This window comes from Manacus candei, unplaced genomic scaffold (assembly GCF_025592945.1).
Source record: "Manacus candei isolate 608988 ecotype Guabito, Panama unplaced genomic scaffold, ASM2559294v1 h1tg000048l, whole genome shotgun sequence".
Lineage (NCBI taxonomy): Eukaryota > Metazoa > Chordata > Aves > Passeriformes > Pipridae > Manacus > Manacus candei.
The window spans coordinates 1,442,232-1,463,509 of NW_026138096.1; the positions used below are offsets into that span (position 1 = coordinate 1,442,232).

Consider the following 21,278-nt stretch of genomic DNA (forward strand, 5'->3'; position numbering starts at 1 on the left):
AATCTTTCCAAAGAAGAGAGGGAAGGAGAGTTCTAGCCCCAAATTCTGCATATGGTGCACTCTTCAAAATACAGAATTATTAGCACACAGTGTCCTGTTAAGATGTGATGGGAGCATGTGAGTGTGTTAGTAGTATTTTTAAATAATATATTCTCGTAATTCATCAGAGATAGACAATTTAGTTTAGTCCTCTAAAGAGAATTGTGCCTGACCACTCCTTTTGTTTTACAGACCCTACCATTGTTAAAATAATTATTAATAATGCCTTTCAGGTTAAAGGCGCAGTCTGCAAAGCGTAAAAGGGAGGACAGCCCAACAGTGGTACGGAGAAAAGGCCAGCAGAAAACAGAGGAAACACCAGGAAAGAAAGCAAAACGATAATCTCTACCAGCTAGTACTCTTCCTGAAAAAGTCAAAGGAAGAAAAACATCTGTGCTTCTATTTTTTTTAAAGCAAAGGGATTTGCACGTGCTTGTTTCAGAGCTCTAAGTTAAACAATGCAGTACTTTTAAGTTACATTTTAAACAGCTTTATAAACTATTGTTTATACAGAATATTATGTACATTTATTTCAGATGAAAAATAAGTTTACTTTGTATCTGAATGAAAAACAAAGTAGTTATATATTTTATCACTGACTTGGAAAGTTGGAGTTTCCCAATGTGACATGCTAATGCAAATGCTTCCAACCCATAAGGCACACATGTGCCTACTAATACACTTTGTACATAAACTTGTAAAAATAGGTTGTATTTTACTCTGTGTATGAATCTAATCGATGATGGACATTTTATTTATTATATGGAAAGCATTGGTCTGTAAACTTTAGTATATACCTTAGGGTTTTTTAATTATATATTTTACATTCTATGCAGATGTCAGTAGGAAACTTCCCCTCTGCTCCCCCAGGGCTGTCGAAAGTCTGAAGTTCTCTAAAATATGCTCAGACAGTTGGTAAAGTATTTTTCTCGCATGCATTAAAGTAGTTTAGCATAGTGAAGGGGACTTGGTTCCTTTCTGTTCACATTTGTGACAAAGTATGAAATTTAAAATGTAATCTAACTAGATTATATTTTCACTTGTAAATTTACTACCGACCTCAAGAAGTAAATAGTATTAGGTTAGATTTATTCACAGCCAACACCACCCTAAAGTGAAACAGTTTTATTTTGCAACTAAACAGCTGTTCTTTCAGTATTTGTCTTTTTCAACAAAGAGGGACCCATTGAAATCAAATGTCACTTCTCCTAACTATAGAGCTTCAGCATTTTATGTTACATTTTATACACAGGTATTAAAAACAGAACCTGGTATTATTGCCAGAATCTTTTTTTAATGTATATTAACTCTGGTAAGAGCAAATGTTCAAGTGAAGTTGTATATAAAGTTAAACTTTTCATATGATCAAATGTGTCTCTTGTTATGATGTGATGAATTGCCAAACAATCTGAGATTATTTTAAGTGTTTTGTTGATATTCTGGTTTATAATTAAAAAATATTTTGGGGGTTGGAATTTTACTTTTTTTTTCTTTATTTCTTTTTTTTTTGTGAGGTTTTTTTGAACTTGTTGTAAGGCAGATGTTTCCGTCAGATATTCTGCTAGGTTTCTTACTGAGATTTTTATATAAAAATTATAAAATGTTTGCCAAAAACCCGAGTTGCCATATTTTATTTTCCTTTGATTGTTTTGCTGTGGAACTTGTTTTTACAAATGCGTGTGGTTGGAGTCATATCTATAAGTTTTACCTGGTTAGTGTCTTTAAAAAATGTTTACAGGTGCTTATATTTTAGGTATATAAATGGTAGGGAACATGTTTACCTGGCTTAGCACACTGTAAAAGTGCACACATAATATTTTTCTAAGCAAATTAGTCTAAAAAGAAAATATCCTTGCTCTGAAAAATAACTCCTTTTGCTTTCTACCTTAACTCTGCTGCCATACTAATACATACCTTGTTAACATACTGCTTGATACATTCCTATATATTACTGATACTGATGTGTATACTCTTTTTTGTGTGCAGTTGTAGGATAAGTTGAATATTTTCTTTTTTTCCTGTTTTTCTTTCCCTTCACCCCCTGCAGTATGCATAGACCAAAGCTGTAGATTTCATCTCAGCCTTTGTTCTCTGAGGCTCAACAAGAACTGCTTGTTTTTCAAAGGGTGCATCTACTGTTGTAGCTGGGATTTGGAGTCCTTCCCTGCATCTGTTCCATTTGTTTCCTTACACTGAATTCAGTACTGAGAGTGCTCAGGAGGTTCCTAAGGAAACCCCCCGTTGCACACTGTACATTGTTATGATTTATTCTCTCTGCTGGTAGTACCTGTCCTGCTGTGGTACAGTTTGTGTTTGCCTATTTCACAGGCACAGCTCTTCTGATGGATTATAGTGATTGACAAAGCACGTGTGTCTTGTGGCACGTCCTTCTGACTGGCTGTTGTCTAATGATTTCAGTAGAGAAATACAGCTCTGAAGATCAATGCCAGTCTCTTTAAGCTAAGCTCCTGGAAGATCTTCTACTGTCCTTTCCCTTAGTGATGGATAACATTTAGGAACATCTTGTTTAGGCAGTGTATCTCATTAAATTATTCCGTAATATGAAGGCATTAAAGGAATTATCTTTCAGCAGGAGAGCCACTTTTCCTTAAAGAGAGGGTAAAAACTGCTGGTTCCATAAACTTTCAGCTTACGCATGTTTTACTCACTGGCAGCTTCTTCCTTATGAACAAAATAGACATTTCTGCCAGACCACAATCACTGTCAATCCCTATTTGGAGTTTTTGTTTGTTTGTTTGTTCAGTAGTCTCAAATTACAAGTACTTTCAAAGTGTCATCTAAATTACTATTATGCTTTACAGGGATAGTCTACTGTAGTTAAGCATAACTTGTGAGGTTCAGTCTGGATGTCGGGAAGAATTCCTTTTCTGAAAGTGTTAGACATTGGAATGGGCTGCCCAGGGAGGTGGTGGAGTCACCGTTTCAGGAAGCACTCCAGAAATACCTTGATGATTTAGTTCATGTGGTGGTTGGTCAAAGGTTGGACTCAATGGTCTTGGAGATCTTTTCCAACCTTAATGATTCTGTGAGTGAATGTTTACATTTTTCAGGTCTTTCATACCTTCTGTCTCCCAAAGTCCTTTCTGAGCAGAAAACAGGGAGGGGGAGAATTGTTTTTCCCTTGGATGCAGCAGGAGTCACATTGTGGCAGAGTAGTAGAGAGAAGACTCTCAATCAGGCACAAGAAGTATGATGCTGGATGATTATGATTAAATTTATTGCTAAGACAGTTTGTAAATAATGCCAATGCAGTGTATAAGATCAGCAGGTCTAAAATGTTATCGTGTAAGCAGGTCCAGCTAGAAACATACACATTTACAGTCTTTGTCCTTGCCCAATGCACAATGGCAAAGTGACAAAGCACCTATGGGAGCTACTTTAGGATTTTAATTCCATGTGTGACTGACTGGATCTTAGTGCTTTTACCTGTGCACACATCCAGAAGGGATTGTTCCCTATATTCGGGTTTGATGTATGCCATGACCAGCAAGAGCCCCTTCTCCCCAGACTGGAGTCCCTTTCCCCATGCTCTGGCAAGGATTTGAGGTGGTATAGATTAACCTCTGGGTCATAGCCATGTCCCCTCAAGGCTACTGCAAAAAATTAACCCTATCCTGACCGGAACCAGGACACCCATCTCTGGCAGCATTTTCTACCCTTTTGCAGCCCAGGTGTACCAAAGATCAGTTACCATCATCACAGCTCCCTGGTCTCTAGAATGCATTTATTTTGTGAGCATCCAGACAGTTCCTCCTGCAATTCCCACCTGGTGGTCTTATCTTAGGACAAATTATATGGCCCATCAAAGACAATTGCAAGAAGGGGAGGGGAGGATACGTGGAAAGACTCCACTGTCTTTCCCCACAGTCACGCGCATTCCTCTTGTTTGGAAGTTAGGCTCCTACTGCAACTTGAATCTTGATACATGTGTAAAGCAAAGATACTTTCCTAGCCCATGCAAATTTAGAGAGGTCAGGAAAAAAATTCTGTCCTGCACCATGATGAAACAGAATGTCCTGAAAGTGGCTCAGGAGAAATAGAGTTGAAGTCCCCCCTGCTGAGTTTTACAGAACAGGAACTTGAGTCCTGCTTACCTGTTACCAGCTGAGTGTTGGCTAGCTCTCAGTATCTCTTTATATTTCTACTGCATTCTACTTGAATAAGGCTATTTACATGTCTTAACTGTTATCAACCTAAAATTCTGTGGGGTTATGTACTATAGAGATTTTTAAATCACAGAAATGGATTTTGTTCGGTTGTTTTTCATCATGTTGGTGTTTTTTGAAACCAGTGAAACCAGCTAAAGAGTCACCAGTGAAAGTTCATTTGCAGTTTTCGTTTTTTGATGGGGTCTGGCAAGCTTGTAGCTCTTGCAACTGGTGAAATTTCCCTCTAGAACCTGATCCAAAGTCAGTAGGGGCGCTCAGCAGTTGGGGCAAGTTTTTGCTGATGCTGGCAGATGTCTGAATGCCTCAGTTTTCTATTCCAACAGCTTCTCTAGTAACACATCTAGTTCTCAGTTGGGAGAGGCAGGGGTTAATCTCTGACATCTGTCCCAAACATGAATATACTGTTTTTCTCTCAACCTATGTTCTGAGACCATCCTGTACAGGACAACCTCTGGCCCCAATTCCTCAGAGGCTGCTCACTCTTGTGAGCTGCCTCCATCTGTTCAGAAACTCAGAAAAAAATTGTCCCATAAAACTTGGCAATTAAGAGCAGCAAGTGCTCCTGGTCATAGTGACAATGAACAGGTGTCCACTGTGATGCAAGTCCAACACCAGCTTAGATGTCTGCACTAAAAGTGGCCAAAGTCTGATACCTGTATCAAGTTTTGCATTAGGAAAAGATCGTTTGCCACCACAGACTTTTGTCACTCCCTTGTTTTTGGAAAAGGTAGTGGTACCTCTGTGATGCTGAGAGTCACTGCTCTGAGGAGAGTTGCTGCTCTGAAGCCAGGTTGCAGAATGACTTCCAAAGCAGCATTTTATTTCCTTAAAGCTACCTGTTTAAAGAGTGAATGTAGCTGGTATATTTTTGTTCTCTTCCCATTAAAATTTTCAGTTTGAACATGTGAACATTCAGATAGCACACACCTACTCCAAACTCTTGATAACTCTGCTATTCTCAACACTGCCTGCTTGTTCATTTTGTCTATATCTCAGAAGACTCATACCTTCAATTCCAACAGCCTTCCATCTGCTTCATTTGCTTGTAGCTTCATTCAGAGGAAATTGCCCAAGTCAGCCTTCTGCAGGTCTTGGCAGCTTCTTAAAGATACCATGCTCGCTTCTTCCAGTAGATTCCTTGTCCCAGCTATGTACGTCACACTTCAGTACTTCCATCAGCTTCTCAAAAATCTGGGGCCTGTTTCAAACTGGGTGGGTTTTTTTTCTGCTAAAACACAAAAGTTTATACACCAAGGAAACTCGAATGTAGACATTCTAGTCTTTGTTTCAAGATTCTGATGTTTCACTAAAATTGAAAGGGTATTTCTGATTTAACCCCCCTTCCTCTTTCAAATCTCAGCTTTTTAGTTCTTATCCTTGCTGACTTTGTGAATAAAGTCCAAAAGAAAAACATAATAAAAATAAATGTCTCTCTGGAAGTCCCTAGATAGCTGTATTTAAAGCTAGGAACATAGCTCTCTTGCCAAAAACTGGGGAAGAAAAATATGGTTTGAAATGGCCATAACTTAGTAGGGCAGGAATAGATTTTTGGCACTGACTGTGCAATTAATTAGCCTAGGGTGGGGTTTCATGGTCAAGCTGTGACTGCAAGGCACTTTTCACCTTCCCTCTTCTACCCCTTGGCCAGTGCCTGCCTTCATGCCAATGCTGAGTTGACTGCTGAACCAGGAGTCTTGACATTACCTCTGCAAAACAAAACTGCAGATTAGTTTTTGATGTGCTAATTTTACTAAACCAGCTGCTGATAGAGCTGTGCAAATATTGCTGCCTGCAAAAAGAAGATGGCTATGTGGCAGAGAGGGGCTGTGAAATCACCCTACCCTTGTACCATGGATTTGAGTGCCCTTATGTTGATCATCCAGGTGCACCATTAACTCTCCTGTTCATTTATGGTACCTCTATCAAGTTACTGGTGTATAAATGGACAGTGAGGTAATTTGTGGGGTTTATCTTTTCTAGTGACAAAACACGGAGGCTTCTTGCAAGAAGGATGGATTATCCATCTGTTCAGGGATCCTTACCATTTACCATGTACCAAGAAGAGATCATGCAGCTTTCGAAAGCTGAAGCCAGACAAATTTAAACTAATTATAATATGCTATGTCACTTCTCAGCTGTTAAGGTGGTTTAACAGTGGAATGACTTGAAAGGGTGTGACAGCTCCTCCCTAAAGCATCCCTAGAGGGATGCTTTAAATTCTGATAGGGGATAAGATTTTTCAAGGTCCTTTAGAAACCGGAGCCCCATTTCTAAAACTGATATAAATGTTGATTTTGTGCTTAAAGTTTAAACTGGGTATAATGTTGAAACATCTGGATTTAAGCCAGTTGGCTCCCTGAAGAAGTTAGGAATCCAAATGAAGCACCAAAGCTTGGCTCCTCAGATGGAATCCACAACACTGTCCTGGAAGTTGACAGCATTGACCTTTAGGAAACATCTAGGATTAGCTCCTCAAGGACAAGCATGTGGTGCTGGAGAATGATATCTATCTGCTTAGGTTTCACCAAGGATGGAACCTTGTTAGCCTTTTTTTCCAAAGACACAAAGAAAGAAGGTTTATTTTATGCTGTGGTTAGAGCATGGGGGGACTTAAACACACACATCTCAGGAAGGTGAGGCTGTGCAGTATCCAAAGGTGGGTACTACTTTCTCTTCTGTTAGGATATTTCATATCCCATGCCGTGCCCTACTTGCTGAAGCAGGAACAAGGGACCAGGTCTCACTGTCCACATTACAGATGACTTTTCCACTCCGTAGCATATTGAGGAAATGGACGTTAGGGGCATACATGTACCACCACCTCATTCCATATTTGTCAAAAAGGAGTGTTTAGGCTTTTAATTTTAAGGTAGACTTCATGTCTGTGGCTTCTGAACAGGAGAAGCCATCCCCTTCCACCCCAAGTTAGGTGTTAAACAGACTTTGAAGGCTTGTTTGTCCAGCTCAGACATTTCACCAGTCACCTGGTTGGCCTCACTGCTTCCCCATGCACCATGAAGGATTCCTGCTGATGAGGTGTGACACCCAATGGATATCTACCTCCAAGAAAGATATCACAATATTAATTATTATTAATGTAAATTCTTTTATAATCACAGGCCTCTTGTTTCTCTGTGGCCTCAGTATTGTGGAAATTCTTCCCTTGCTGCTTTCTAGAGATTCAGTCTAGGCCAGGGCAGCTCAGTTTTCATAGAATCAGAGAACTGTAGTTTGGATTGGAAGGGAGGACCTTTAAAGGTTGACAATGAGAAGGGACATCTTCAACTAGGTGGGAAACAGTTTCAATGAAGGTTATTATAAAGGAAACCTTTATAGAAAAGAAAAAGCATCACCAACAATGAGGTTTTATTTTTTATTTTGTGTATTTGTTTAGGGTTGACAACAAGATATACTGGCACTTGAAAGGCAAAGGGGGAGCCATGGGAGGAGGTGTTACTGGGTTTTGGTGTAGCATTTTTCTGTCAGGCATCACTCATGAAATTTGCAACTTCAGTGTGAATGTGATGTAGAAATTACAAAAGAGGCAACCAATGTCCTAGACTGTGCAGGAGGACAGACTGGGCTACTTTACTGGTCCCTGATAGCACTTAGATCTAGATCTTTATTAGTACAACATAAAACAATTATGTTTACAGGATGCTATGGACATAGCAGACACAGACTAGAAGGCAGAGGTGAAAAGCAAGTACTGAAGAATTACTAGAATTACTTTGCTGGGATTGGTGGCTATGATGTCATGCCCATGGTTGCTGTTAGCTTAGCTTAGCTTTTATTTATTGTTTTGCGTAACTGCTGAGAGTTAACAGTGAATGTAAGATGTAGGTGTACTGTGGGTGTGCATCTCTGCCCTCACCATCAGCATCTCGTATCAGCAACTAAGTTACCCTGTAATGTAGAAAAGCTGTCTCAGAGTCCTGATCCCTAATGTCACAAAATACACTGAAAATAACTATGATTTCCACAGGGGAAATGTAAACCTTTCTGTCAGTCATGAGTTCGGTTTGGAGATCATGTACCTGCTGCAGTCCCGGAGAGCCCAGTTCAGGGCTTTTCCTCATGGAAGGACAATGTTTATGTGTGGCTCCAGCTAAGCCATACACAAAGGGCAGCTCTTAACCTGCCTTAACAAGCTGGTGGGAATACAGCTAAAGAAGAAAAAGCTCTACAATGTATTTCAGAATAAGCTGGACCCTCCCTCACTACTGAACCCCATGAATAGACAAAAATTGAGCCATATTTTTAAAGACAGTTCCTTTGCTGATCACACAGCCAGACAACACAGGCACTGGATGTGCCTCTGTACTGAGGATGTAACTGAGAATAAGAGAGGAGTATCAAAGCTATCAGTCCTACTCTTGACTGGACAACTCAGCCCTCTAATGATGTCCTTTCCTCTTCTAGATTTTGTTGTGACATGTCACACACTGTATGTGATGATTTATGTAAGTAATCACATATAAGATGAATGAATAAAGAGGAATACATAAAAGAAAAATGCTCTGTGATCACATTCATGATACTCCAGCATCAGTTCCAGTATATAAACTTAAAAATGTTAAAATTAAATAGTCATTCTCGCTTTGGTGCCCAAAACAAGCAGAGATCTGGAATGTGACTTTCCTTTCAGACAATAATAGGTTCACTCTGCTCTTTTTATATAAACAAGAGCTAAGAATTGCTCAGTAATATAATGCTTATTTAACTCTATTTATCCAGGATTTTTCAGACTAAGTAAACAGACGGTATAAGACCACTTAAAAAAAAATTAAACTGATGATAAAACTTCTTTCAGCTAATTTTGAACTTAGAACTCTATGCAGCCCTCGAGCACAAGAAATACTCTCTTGGGGAAGCTTTAATCAAAGTAAAATGGGACTCATGCGCTCCCAGTGAGATGCCAGCTCCTTTTCTGGATGAGAGGAGAGCTGGGGGACAAAGACTGGCATGAAAGTGGAAAAGAGGAGCCTCCAGATATAAGTATGAAGGTCTGCTGAGCCCAGGGAGGCACTGGAGATTGTGCCCTTCCCATACCCTGCTTTCCTACAGCACTAGGTGGAGTGGGACTGCCAGAGAAGGGGCTGGAGGTTGTGATGAGTTGGTTCATTTCTTTATGAAGGTCTGGCACCAGCACCTCTGTGAGTCACCTGCACAATATCCACTTGCACGGGAGGAGGTAAAGACTGACTGATCCAGCAGGCAGGTTGTTCCAGGTTGTTTCAAATATGTGACATCTAACCAGATCCTACACATCTCCAGTGATGGCAAAACACACACATACACACACACTGCCCCCATGTCACCTAACTCTTGTTGCTGATTAGGTTTAAGTAATTATTTTCCTGACCTGAAATTCTCTGTTGCAACTTGTACCTTTAATTTCCTGTTATGACTGTATCTCTTTACAGCAGGGTCCTACCTCCTGAAGGCTTTCATTTTCCTTGATCAAATTTTGTTGTTTTTCTGTTTTCAAAAAGCAAATCCATTTTTGTTCTCAGCTTTCAGTGCTTCCTATATTCTCCTTCCCTCCTTCCCCAGTGGGAAAAAAAAAAGAAACAAAACAGTATGAAAGCCTCAATTTAGAAAAAAGGCATAAAGCAAAGTTTTCTTCTGTTTTGAAATAAATATATAAAAAAAGGAAAGAATTCTGCATTAAAATAAAAGGGGGGGGTTCCATTGTTAAAACATCTATGATTTTTTTCTTTTCATACAAAAGCTTCAGATTTTTTGCCCTGCAGTCATGTTTTGCAGGTATACATTAGTTTGCCTTAGCCTGGAGCTAGCAGACACAAGGAGCCTCTTCAAATGTATCCAAGAAAGGAGAAAGGCAGCTGTGCCATATAAAACATGCACAAAGCTTTGCTGTTACAGACTTATAGTGACCTTCATTTTTCTTGCATGAACAAAACATGTCCAGTTACCACTACAACCTCGTAATAAATGTTCATACAGTTTTGTTGTATTTTCAGAATTGGGGAAGCTTTTCTTCTGAAAACAGCAATAGGCTCAGAGTGTAAGTGCTAAGTACTTAGAGTACAATTGGATAATATTTGCTACTATCATTATATACCACAGTGGCAATAATCCAAAATGGAATAATCCATCACAAGTGAACACAAAGACAAGTAAATGCTACCACAGTAATGCATGTGGGGCTGTTCTGTTTTGAGGCATTCCATGAGACAAAGAAGAAAAAGTCTTCTATTCTTTCATAGTGCTCTCCCTTCTAAAAAAGTAGTATGGATGGGGACAGTATTTCAGTTTTCCAAGTACGTTCACCTAATTCTTCTCTTAAGATTTGTCCATTTGTTTTCTTGAGATAATAGGATTGTTCAAAGACACCCATGAACACAGGCAATGCTTCATAGATCTCACTCCTTCACTCCTTTTCCTCTTTTTACACCTTTCTCAAATTTGTTCAGCTTTTATCAACTCTTTTCTTCTGAGAAAAAAAAAAAAAGAATGGGAAAGTGACTGGCAGGTCTCTAAAAGGGTAAACAAATCCAGTTACTTTTGGTTTTCCTCAAGAGCATCAATCTTAAACTGTCCATCTGCACCATCTCTTTAATTCTCATGGACCAGGGGAGAGGGGTCATCTGAAGCCAGTGCAACATATCTATTGGACCAATATTTGCTCTGTCCTTGCCCACCAAGTAGAGTATTTTGTCTTGGTCTGTTTGAGATCTGGCAAGGGTGAATATACTAAAATACAATAGGGAGAAACTTTCAGCTTATTACAATAATCTAGCCAGAATCATTAAAAGTGAGAGGTGAAGATCCTGGTGCTGCTGAGCTCCTCTTTGCCTGTAAGGGAGCCAGCCCAGCAGGGCTGAGGTCTCCTTTGTTTTTGAGACTTTCCTAGCCTTCTCATGTAAAATCCACACACAGAAGGCAGGTAAGTAACTGCCTGATTGCAAAGCAAGGCCAAACCCTGTGTGCTACGAGAAGGTACACCCTGTCTCAAACCCTGTGCTGCTGTGCAAGTCACTCGCAAGGCCTCGGGGGCAAATTGTGCAAATCTTCTCTAGAAAAGCAATTGCTAGGTTGCCCTTTGCTTGGAAAAAAACTGTTTTCCAGGCACAGATAGTCCTACAATAGCCACTAGATGGCAACGGGTGCCTGCCAGGTAGCACAGTGGGCACAGTGTACACAGACAGGCACGGGCAGGATCCCTCTCCTGCCCCTGGAACACCCAGAGCCTGGGGTGGGTTAGACAAGATTCACAAGGGCTCCAGAGAGGAGCAAGGTGAGGCTGGCGTGTGATAGTCCTGGGGCCACTGCTCCCAGGCATCCTGAGCTGCCCATTCAACAGCTCCTCCTGAGCTCCTGCACTGCACAGCACAGGCAGGATTCACCTTTCAGCAGGAACACCTCTTTTCAACACTATATCCATCAGTATGCTTTGTAGCATATCATTCATAAGTCTAAATCAACCTAGCGTTATTTTTACAGATACAATATTAAATTCCATATAACATGGGTCTATGTTCATAGGCACTCCAAACTTCTGAGGAACAGTGCATTTAACATTTTTTCTCAAGTGTAACAAGTTAGATTCTGTGGTTTAATAGAAGCAACCTATTCCATTGCATTCAGTTTCCTTGCTCAGACCCTTCTCATTTCTCTCATTTTTCCAGCCCACTGTTCCTAGCACTTTTCCAGTCTAATTACCTCTATCCTCACTTCTCATCTGACCTGTCTTTCACTGCTCAGTGTCCATTTGTTCCCATGCCATGCACTTCAGTTCTCTCAGAGTCCCTCTTCCTTCCTTCCCTCTCCCCTTTCCCTTTCCCTCCTCAGCTTGCTGCATACTCAGATATATATGACCTCTCCTGCCTTTGTTCTCCTTTTTATTTCTTAAAAAGTCCTTTCTTCAGCTCCATTCTTCCCTCCTCTCAGTCTTCTTGCCATGACCAAGAATTTTTGTGAATGACATAAGTACTGACATCAAATCAGGTTAGACTCTGCTTAGGGAGCCTTTACTTTAACTGTACTAGCCTCTGAGAGTAAAGACGAAGAGAGAAGTTGTGAAAACATCAAGCAGACTAATCATAACCCCCTTTTCATCAGCCATCCTTATTCCTCATTTCTTGCAGATCACTCTTATGTGACTGGAATTACCTTTCAGGCTTCCAGGACCTAGCATACAAGAACTGGGACAGACTCAACATCAGACACCTGCTGAGCCAGCAGGTGGAAAAATAAAGCCTGTTCTTTTAGGAAATTATTGAACACTCTCTTCCTCTTGGAGAAAATGCAAGGGGATTTCTCTGTGTTGGCTGGGGCCCAGATTCTAAGGCACATGATAAAGGATACATATCTAAGCAAGCTACAGCCAATAACATCCCAATATATTCATGGGCTGGTGCTATCCTTATCATGAGTCTCAGAATCAACACTTTTTGGAAAGGAGTTTATTAAATGGAAGAGCACTGTGATGGTCACAAGAAGGACCAGTAACATATACCATGTCCAAAGGGCTACGGCTATTGGAACAAAACAATGCACAGATCCCTGTCATGACAGTGATTTGTAGATGACAAACTACTTTTCAGTTCCACAGCTGCTAGTCTTCTCTTCTCCTCACTGAAAGGATCTCTCCATCTCATTATCCAGGTGTTCTGACATTTATTATACTCTCTGTGAAAGCAGCTATTACCTTATACCAAAGCAGTTACACAAGATGCCCAGGCCTGCTTCTGAAGTCACCACATACTCAAAATTAGCCCTAGGAGCTGTAGTAGTGCACCTGGCCATATGCAGACCAAGGAGCAAGGCATTTGAAGTCGAAAGGTGAAAATTCTTCCATAGCCTCCATAGACTGCAGGGTGTCAACTCATCTCTCCAGCAGGCTGCTGCTCTTCCAGAGCCTGCCAACAGTTCACAGGGCTTCAGGGTCAACACACCATATGGCAGCAGAGGTTTCTGAGAGTTAACTGTTGAGGACACACTAAAATAGCTAAATTCAGCCCTGTGAATGAAATATTACTGTATGTGAAAGTCCTTTGCCTTTGGGAGATTTTTGTCCCCTGCATGATAGCTATGGGCACAGTCAGAGATATGAGTATCAATATGGACATGACTGATCCATAGGTATATACACCATCCGTGTTTGGGATGTTCAGTCAACCAGACTATCATCACAACAGTACAAGGATGTTGGACTACAAGGGCTTTGTTGCTTATTTTGCAGAAAACTGTACTGCAGACATCTTTTTGGAGCTATGCAGAAGAACACTTCATTTTTTTGAGTTGTATTTCCTCATGAGGGAGCATTTCTGGTGCAAAACAGCCTTTGACAGAGAGGTGTTGCATAAAGTGTACATTGTGTGAAAGAAATATAGTCACACCAGAAGTCCTCCAGAGATATGAAAGGACAGTTGATAGCAACATTTTTGACTGAAGTCTGTATTTTAATGCTTCCTACAGGCAGCAGTTTGCCATGGTCCTGTACAGGGCTGGAACACTAGGAGAACATGGAGAAAAGCATGGGGTTGTTAATCAGCTTTTGTAAAATACAGACAATACTATAAAGCATCAGAAGGCTACACCACACACTAACCACTTTCCGAAGCAGGGAGAGCAGAAATCTCTCATTTGTCCTGCCAAAAATAACCTCAGCCATAGTACAGGATATCACAACTTTCCATCTTGGAAGTACTACCAAAATGTCCTTCCATACGGAACTCCTCTACTTCCCTCTTTTACTTGCAGGTAGATTTCTGCATTCTTTTGTTGCGAAAAGTCTAGATAAATAAAAGGATTTTTTTGTTCTTTCAAGGGATCCATAACTGATATTTTGTCCACCTGCATTTCTGGTCCTTCCCACATCACAAGAGTTTTCAACTAAGTCACAGGAATCCTTTAGTACTGGCGACTTCTTCAACCACCTCATTAACAATCCATCACGTAATCGGATAAGGTGCAAACTGCTTTTTTCATATTACACATTTTTATTTGTCACTTGGCACCTTCCTTGATAATTTTTTTCTTTTGTTAGGTAAATCCCAAAATATGCCTACAATAAATTCAAGAAATAGCTACTTCTATGACAGGAATACCTTGAAAACCTACTCAGGAGACAACCTATAATTCAGAATGCCTGAATTTAGGTAAAAAACAACACTAATGAAGAAAGAAATTCTGAGAGGATAGAACTGAGTATCTTAGGGACAAGACAGAGTGCTTATTTGCAGTCATCCACAACCGACGTGCTCAAAGTCTCTTTTCTTTAAGGAACACAGAAAATATGAACAATACCTGTATTGCCTGCAGACAACTTGCATCATGTTTGCTTATTTTCAGGCAGTCAATTAAATCTGCAGGTGTACTGAACAAAACAGAGTCACTAATTTATTTGTGAAGTTTATGTAAGTATTTGTATTCTGACTGGGCAAGCCAAAAGAATTAGTGATTTAATGTAAAAGTCGTGTTCAGATGAAACATACAGTCACTGTACATACAAAATCATTGCCAGTGGAAACAGCTCACACAGTGAACTTGCTAATTGCCCTAACTTCATAAACTCAGTGCTGGATCCAAGGTCTCCATGCTTAGACTGCTTGGCTTGGCGGCTCCACCAGAGGTTATCAGGCATGGATTGTGGCAAAACAACACCGTGAGTTTGCAAGGCAGCTGCAGGCATGGACCCTCTGTCACACAGCATGTAGAGCTGGGGGCCTCGTTTTCCAACAGAGCTCTCAGAGAGGCTGGGGTGCCTTCAAAGAACAGAGCTTCCACAGAGTGAGATGCTTGGTCTAAACTACCTGGCTTCCTTCTCTGCTCAACAACAGGATGGGTGCTCCCAGGGACCAGACCCATCACCCTGTGCAACTGCCTGGTGCACTCACACCTCTGATTTCCCCTCAGACACATGCACACAAGCACATAGGCCTGGATCCAAAACAGGACAGATGGTTCACAATTCTCATCTCTGCAAAACGTTGCGTTTGAGACACCTGAGCCAGTTCTGGACTGAGTCAGATCTGCTTCTCTGAGCAGCACCCCAACAGCCAGCAGTGCAGGCAGGAGGCTGCCCAAGACATGCACAGAAATGCCACATTCTATCTCTATAGGGTAGGCTTCCTATTCAGTGTGAGGAGGATGTGAAACAAATGAGTCCTTAATCTCAAATTCTGAAATTTTTGAGTAATTGCTGATCTGTGTAAATTTATAACTGATAAGTCCCAAACACTTCCAGATTTTACCTTTGATGGGTGTCTGCTCCTGATATGAATAATAAAAAGATAGAAAAATTAATATAAAATTATATCAACTTGCTGGCAATAAAGAGGTGACTCTAAGACAAAGATGTGAAATCATTCTACAAATGTAAACAGTTCCAGTATTCTGAGAGGCTGTCAGGCTTAGGTGGTTTACCTAAGCTTCAGAAGCAATAAAGTATTTAAATGTTAAGCCAATGTAGTCATTGATTTAATTATCAAGTTATTCCATCATACATGAAAAGTGAGCTCAACTGTTTCAAACAAAATAGGAAAGGTCATTACTTACATATAGATTGAAGAGCAATGGTAAAGGAAACCTGGACTTCATATGATGTTGTACCAAATAAACACCAAATGATTAGGTGCTAGGAGTGTTCTTAAAAGTCTAAAGACTTGCATACAGCAAATGCATCTACTGTATTATAGTGAATAGTCATTAAAATGTTCCAGTAAATAATAAGGGAAAATTCAGAACCAGTAGATGTACCAGATACTGTATGGGAGATTCACACATACATGACTTTAACATAAGTAATTTGATCTGTTTCTACTTCAACTTTTCTATCAGGGACTGCAAATAAATAGACTACCCCCTCCTTTTAAAATTGCATGAAAAAGATAAAAAGCTAAATACAGGAGCTACAAAAGCTTTAATTAATGACTATAAGAAGCACCTAGTCATTTGGATATGCTGGTTTGCTTTTCGTTAGTAAACAAGCTAATCTTGTCCAGGTTGTATTGTTATACTACAGATAACTACAGATAAATGAGGAATACATAGCCATTTACTGGAGTAGTAGGAAACCTAGCATAAAAATAAGAAGAGGGTCAAAGAGAAGATTTATTTCAAAAGCTGGTCGTGCCTGAAGGTGGCTGTGGGATAGGGCTCTCAGTGTGAGCAGAGCTCATTGCCTCCTGGTGCTAAGCATCAGACAACCATACAGCTTCACTCCTTCCTGGGAGACAGACTGTATGTCTTTTCCTTTTCAGGGTCTGTAAGGCGGAATAATTCAGAAGAAACTGCCATGCAGCAAAATGAAATGTTGGTAGTTTGTTTTCATACTTGGTACTCTGCATGCCAACCCTTCAGGTTTTAGTGGAAAAATGAAGCAACAAGAGGGAGATTTGGGTTAGCTTTCCCAGAAACAGCATCTCTGAGCAATAAAATTGTGTCACTGTATATATGCAACCAGTAAGATTCAAGCATTCCTTTCAGTTTGGTTGTAAACTCCTATAGGAGCGTTTGTGTTTGAGCCTCCCAGCCTTAAAGGACATGAGCTTTTCCCCATATAAGGAGTATGAGCAGAAAAGGGGATTATAAAGCAGCTATTAAAACCTACTGAGCTAATTCGCTAAAAGGTTGTCAATCTAGGGAGATTAAAGTTCTCATTGTCAACACTATATTTGTACATATTCAGTTGGATTCTTAATATCATTCCAGTTTTTCTCTTAATTGTCAAAAGTATATCCTTCTCTCACTGAAATCCAGAAGCATCTTACAGTTGACAATTCAGCAGCAACACAGGATCCTGATGTCAACTGCAAAAAGCAATTTGAAGACTGAGTGTTGCAGCAGTTACTTATGTGAGCTCCCTCCCAAAATACACAAAGAAATCCTGGTAGGGATGTGGTTTAGAGATGTACAGCTGTCACCTACTGTGCAGTTACAGTTACATTTGGTTGGAGATAAATTGTTGTTATTTAAGAAATAGAGTCAAAGCCTAAATCTGTTCAAAAGCAGATTATCTGAGATTTTCCTGAAAAACCAGCAAGTTGTCCAGGACACATTTATGTGCCTTTGCTGCACAGTCAGAGAGCAGCACAGCCAAGGCAAAAGCCATGAACGAAATCTTCCCCATCACCAACAGAGTCACAGGGGATTAAAATTCCTTGTAGAAGGAAGCACTGTTTGCACCATTGCCATCTTCCACCTAAGCCCCTGGAAGACCCATGGGAAACTCAGCAAGGATTTGCATTGCTCTGAGTATATCAGGAGGCAAACTAGGAACAAGTCTGGGGACACAGTTTCTGTCTAGGAAAAATAAAGATCACCTCTAATGAGGTATGGCAAAAGTATTACCTACCACCATGCAGGCTTTGGGAAGTGCTGCCAAGAGGGTTACAGTGTGTGGTAGCCCCTGGTCATGAAACTTCTTGGCCTGCCTCAGAACTGAGAAGAGCTTGGAGGGCAAAGCTAGCCTGGCTCTGCTGGAGAGCTGGCACATGGAGGCTACACCACTAATTAATTTCCCATACTGGGCAAATCCTACCCTGAAGGAAAGTTTATAACATTTCCTTTTCCCAGCACAATCCATTCCCACCCAGGGGACCATCTGGGTCTTTTTATACAACGCTATATATTGTGTAAAAAGTGCATGCTCTTCAGAATGGCTTTTTTAAGTTTGCGCTTTTACATATGATAAAGAGGCTTTCATGAGCTGGCCACGAGCAGGACACATCCTTCCCCGTTTCATAACCCCATATGCCAGATGCAGTGCTTCTGTGGGTGAGCTCCCTCACACCTGGCGAGCCAAACGGCTCAAGTGGCTGAGAGAAGCCACCTCACGCTGCAGCCAGGCAGGCTCTGCCCCCGCTGTCCAGCTCACACCATGCTTTATCACTGGACACCGGGACAGGGCACCGAGGCTGTGCCTCTGCACCTGTGTCTCTACACGGCGCGACCACCCCATGTCACCACGGCCCCGAGGACGGCCCCGGCAGTGCGGGGCCGAGCTCCAGCCCCAGGGCAGCCCCGTCCCGGGCAGTGCGGCGGGACCGCCTCTAGGTGGGGCAGCCCGGCCGCCGGCAGCGCCGGGCCGGCTCCGCCGGTGGGGAGCGGGAGGGAGAGGGGCAACGAGCCGGGGGTCTCCGGTGGGCGCGGGGAGAGGCACTTTTGGGGCATGGCGGAGTTTGGGCTTTCTCCGCTTCAATATAACACACGACTGTGAAACGGCGGATCCCAGGCGGTATATTTCAGCTTTTGGCCGCTTCCAGGCAGCGAGAAACGGGAAATGCGGAGCCCCTGTTAGGGGTGGAAGCAAGATGGGAATCGTGCCCCCGCAGACATCCCCGGGTTAGGTGCTACCCTGCCTCTCGGCTGCCTGCACAGCTGCCTCCTTGCGTCCCCTCGGAGCCTTTTTCAGCGAAGAGGGTTTGCGCCCGATTTCTCTCGCGCAGGGTCGGAGGGGACCCTGTACCCCCCGCACGCCGTGGTCGGGCAGCCCCTGCCCTCTGGTTGCTGCCCCGGCGGAGGGCGGCCCGGAGCCGGCTGCCAGCGCTCCTCCACCGAGGGGGCCAGCGTGGAGCAGCGCCGGGCCGCCACTCTCCCCCCATCCCTCCCTCCCTCCCTCCCGCTGTCCGTCTCCTCCTCGGGGCTGGGGGCCGGGGGAGGCGGGACCACCCAGCTGGTCCCCGGCTGCCGCGGCCCCGGCCCGCCGGCCCTGCCCGACCTCCCTCCGCCGATCCCCTGCGCCTTACCCCCGCTGCCGCTCGCTCTCCTCTCATCCCGGCCTCTTCCCCAGGCATTTCCTCCCCCAAACAGCGGTTTTCTGATCGGAAAGAGGGCGCAGAGATCGACCGGGAGGCGGGGGAGAAAAAAAAATTAAGAAAGAAAAAAAGAAAAGGAGGTGGTGGGGGAAGAGCTGAATAAATTAGCAAAGAGTTTCAGACGTTGTAAGCTAACTGCAGGTATTTTCAACAGCTCGGGCAAGAAGCCTTGTAAATCAGGGTATTCGCGGGCTGCAAACTGCCTGTGCCGGAGCTCGAAGCTCGGCTGCACCGGGAGAGTGCCTCGTCCTCCGCCCCGCCGCTCCCTGGCCCCCGCAGCCGCCAGTTCTGCCTCCTGCTCGGCGCTCTGCCGCACCTGAACACAGCCCGAAAAAAGACACGCACGACGGGACGCTGTCGCGGCCAGCCCTGCCCGGAGCTCCCCGGCTCTGCCGTGCCCCGGTCTCCTCTCCAGCCGTCAACCCAAACCACGGGTGCCGCGACCCGCATCTCCAGCCTCTCCCCTTGGAAGCCCTTCCTCTGTCCCCACGTCTGCGGCCACGCATCTCTTCTGACACCCCAAATTTCATCTCTTGGCTGTTAAGCACCCCTTAAAATGCCCGTACAGGGCACCCTTCTTACAACCCTATCTTCTCGTAAGCGGATTTCTCGCAGCTTCCCTAGATGCCCCTTGTTTTCCTCCAGCTCTTAAAAAAATTCCCTTTGGATATTTTCTGAGTGTATCATGACACGAAATTTTGGGTGTCAAAGCGACTGCTTTCTTGAGAAATACGTACGTAAAAAGGGATAATGAGTGAGACCAAACAAAGTTATTAAAACAGTCTGAATTTGTTCAGGAGGATAAAGCCTGTTCCCGTTCAGTCCCGCAAAGGGGCTCTCCGGCTTCGTGCCGTGTATGAAAGAGGGATTATTTATTTTATTAATTTATTTTTTGGGTAAGAATTATGATTGAAAACGTTTAATTAGTGCCAGAGTCGTTGATAATCAATTGTCGTCGCTTCGTAGTCTACTGTAAACAGGCGCTCATCTCTGCGGCATTAAGTAGGGAGGTGGTGGTGGTGGCCACACGCCTGTGTAGAAGCCCAGTGACACCCTGGGAATTTGGCTCATGAAGCAAAGCCTAATTTTCGAGAATCTCTTTTATATGCTCTAGCTCCTTACGTGGCTGCGTTCTCCCAGCACCAAAACCCCACGTTCGCGAAGAGCAGGCGTTTAATTTCTCGTGTACCTGCTCGATAACCTTGCCGGTATTTTTCTGTTAGTTCCGAGAATGCCAATAATATTTGAAATAAAGAAAAGCGTGATGCTTGGGAGCATACTGTTGTTTTGGCAACGAGTCGCATACATACAATTTCACATGCGTGTAATAGTTTCGAAAAGCTTCTTGTGCAGGGCCGTTTTCTTTCAGGGAAAACATCGTTTCAGGGAAAGGAGTCTTTATTCTGAGAGAAATTGTCTTCCTAATACGGGCTTTAAAAGCCCTATGGACAGAAGACCGTCCCTAATATAAACCCGACCATGTTTTTAAATAAACGCAATGCTGAAAAGCCCATTTTCCAAAACCGGCCGAGGCTGTTTTGCGTTCACCCCGACACGGCGAGCGGCCGGGGCTTGGGCGCTCTCCCCGCAGCGCACAGAGCCCCACACCGGCCCGGCGCCCTGGCCCCCGACAGACCCCAAAAGAGCGGGTTCCTGGGGCTCTTCCTCAGCAGGACGCAGCAATGCCCGCAAGCCCGCGGCGTTGGTCCCGTCCCCGCGACGTTTCCCACTGGGATCGGACCCTTCCCCGTCGCTGGGCTTTAGCGCTCGCTGCCCGGCTCGGCCGAGGCGCGGCGATAGGGGAATACGCTCGAACTGTGCTCCCACACAGTTCCACTCCTCCAGGTGGAGGCCGCCGCTCTTTGCCCGGGAGCGGGCCGGTCCCGCCGAGGCCCGCCCGGGCCGGGCCGCCCCGCGGGCCCAAAGGGGTTAAGGGGCGGCGCGCGCCCCGCGGAGCCGCATCGCCGCGCGGCGGGGAGCCAATGGGCGGGCGGGCCGCGCGGGCGCTGCCCAATGGGGAGGCGCGGGGCCGGCGCTGTCAGGCGGCCGTGAGGGATGGCGGCGCCGCCGGCAGAAAAAGCGGAGGGCGGGCGGGGGCGGGACAGAGCGGGGCGGAGGCAGCGCCCGCGCCGCCAGGGACCCGCGGCGGCGCCCGGCGCAGCGCGGTGGCCCCGGCGGCCCCGGCCCTATGGGCGGGCGGGCCGGCAGTGGCGCAGAGAGGCTGCCCCCGCTGGCGCCCGCCCTCCCGGCGGCAGAACAG

The 21,278-nt window shown here is 43.9% G+C and overlaps 1 protein-coding gene across 3 annotated transcripts in view; it reads left to right on the plus strand.

The window, feature by feature from the left end:
• Positions 1 to 1,534, plus strand: part of BOD1L1 (biorientation of chromosomes in cell division 1 like 1) — a 36,446-nt gene extending 34,912 nt beyond the window's left edge. For all 3 annotated transcript variants that reach the window (XM_051798405.1, XM_051798403.1, XM_051798404.1), the window contains one exon: positions 273 to 1,534. In XM_051798405.1, the coding sequence (XP_051654365.1) occupies positions 273 to 381 (109 nt within the window). In that variant the 3' untranslated portion in view covers positions 382 to 1,534. The remainder of the gene's footprint in view (positions 1 to 272) is intronic.
• The last annotated feature ends 19,744 nt before the right edge of the window (positions 1,535 to 21,278 follow it).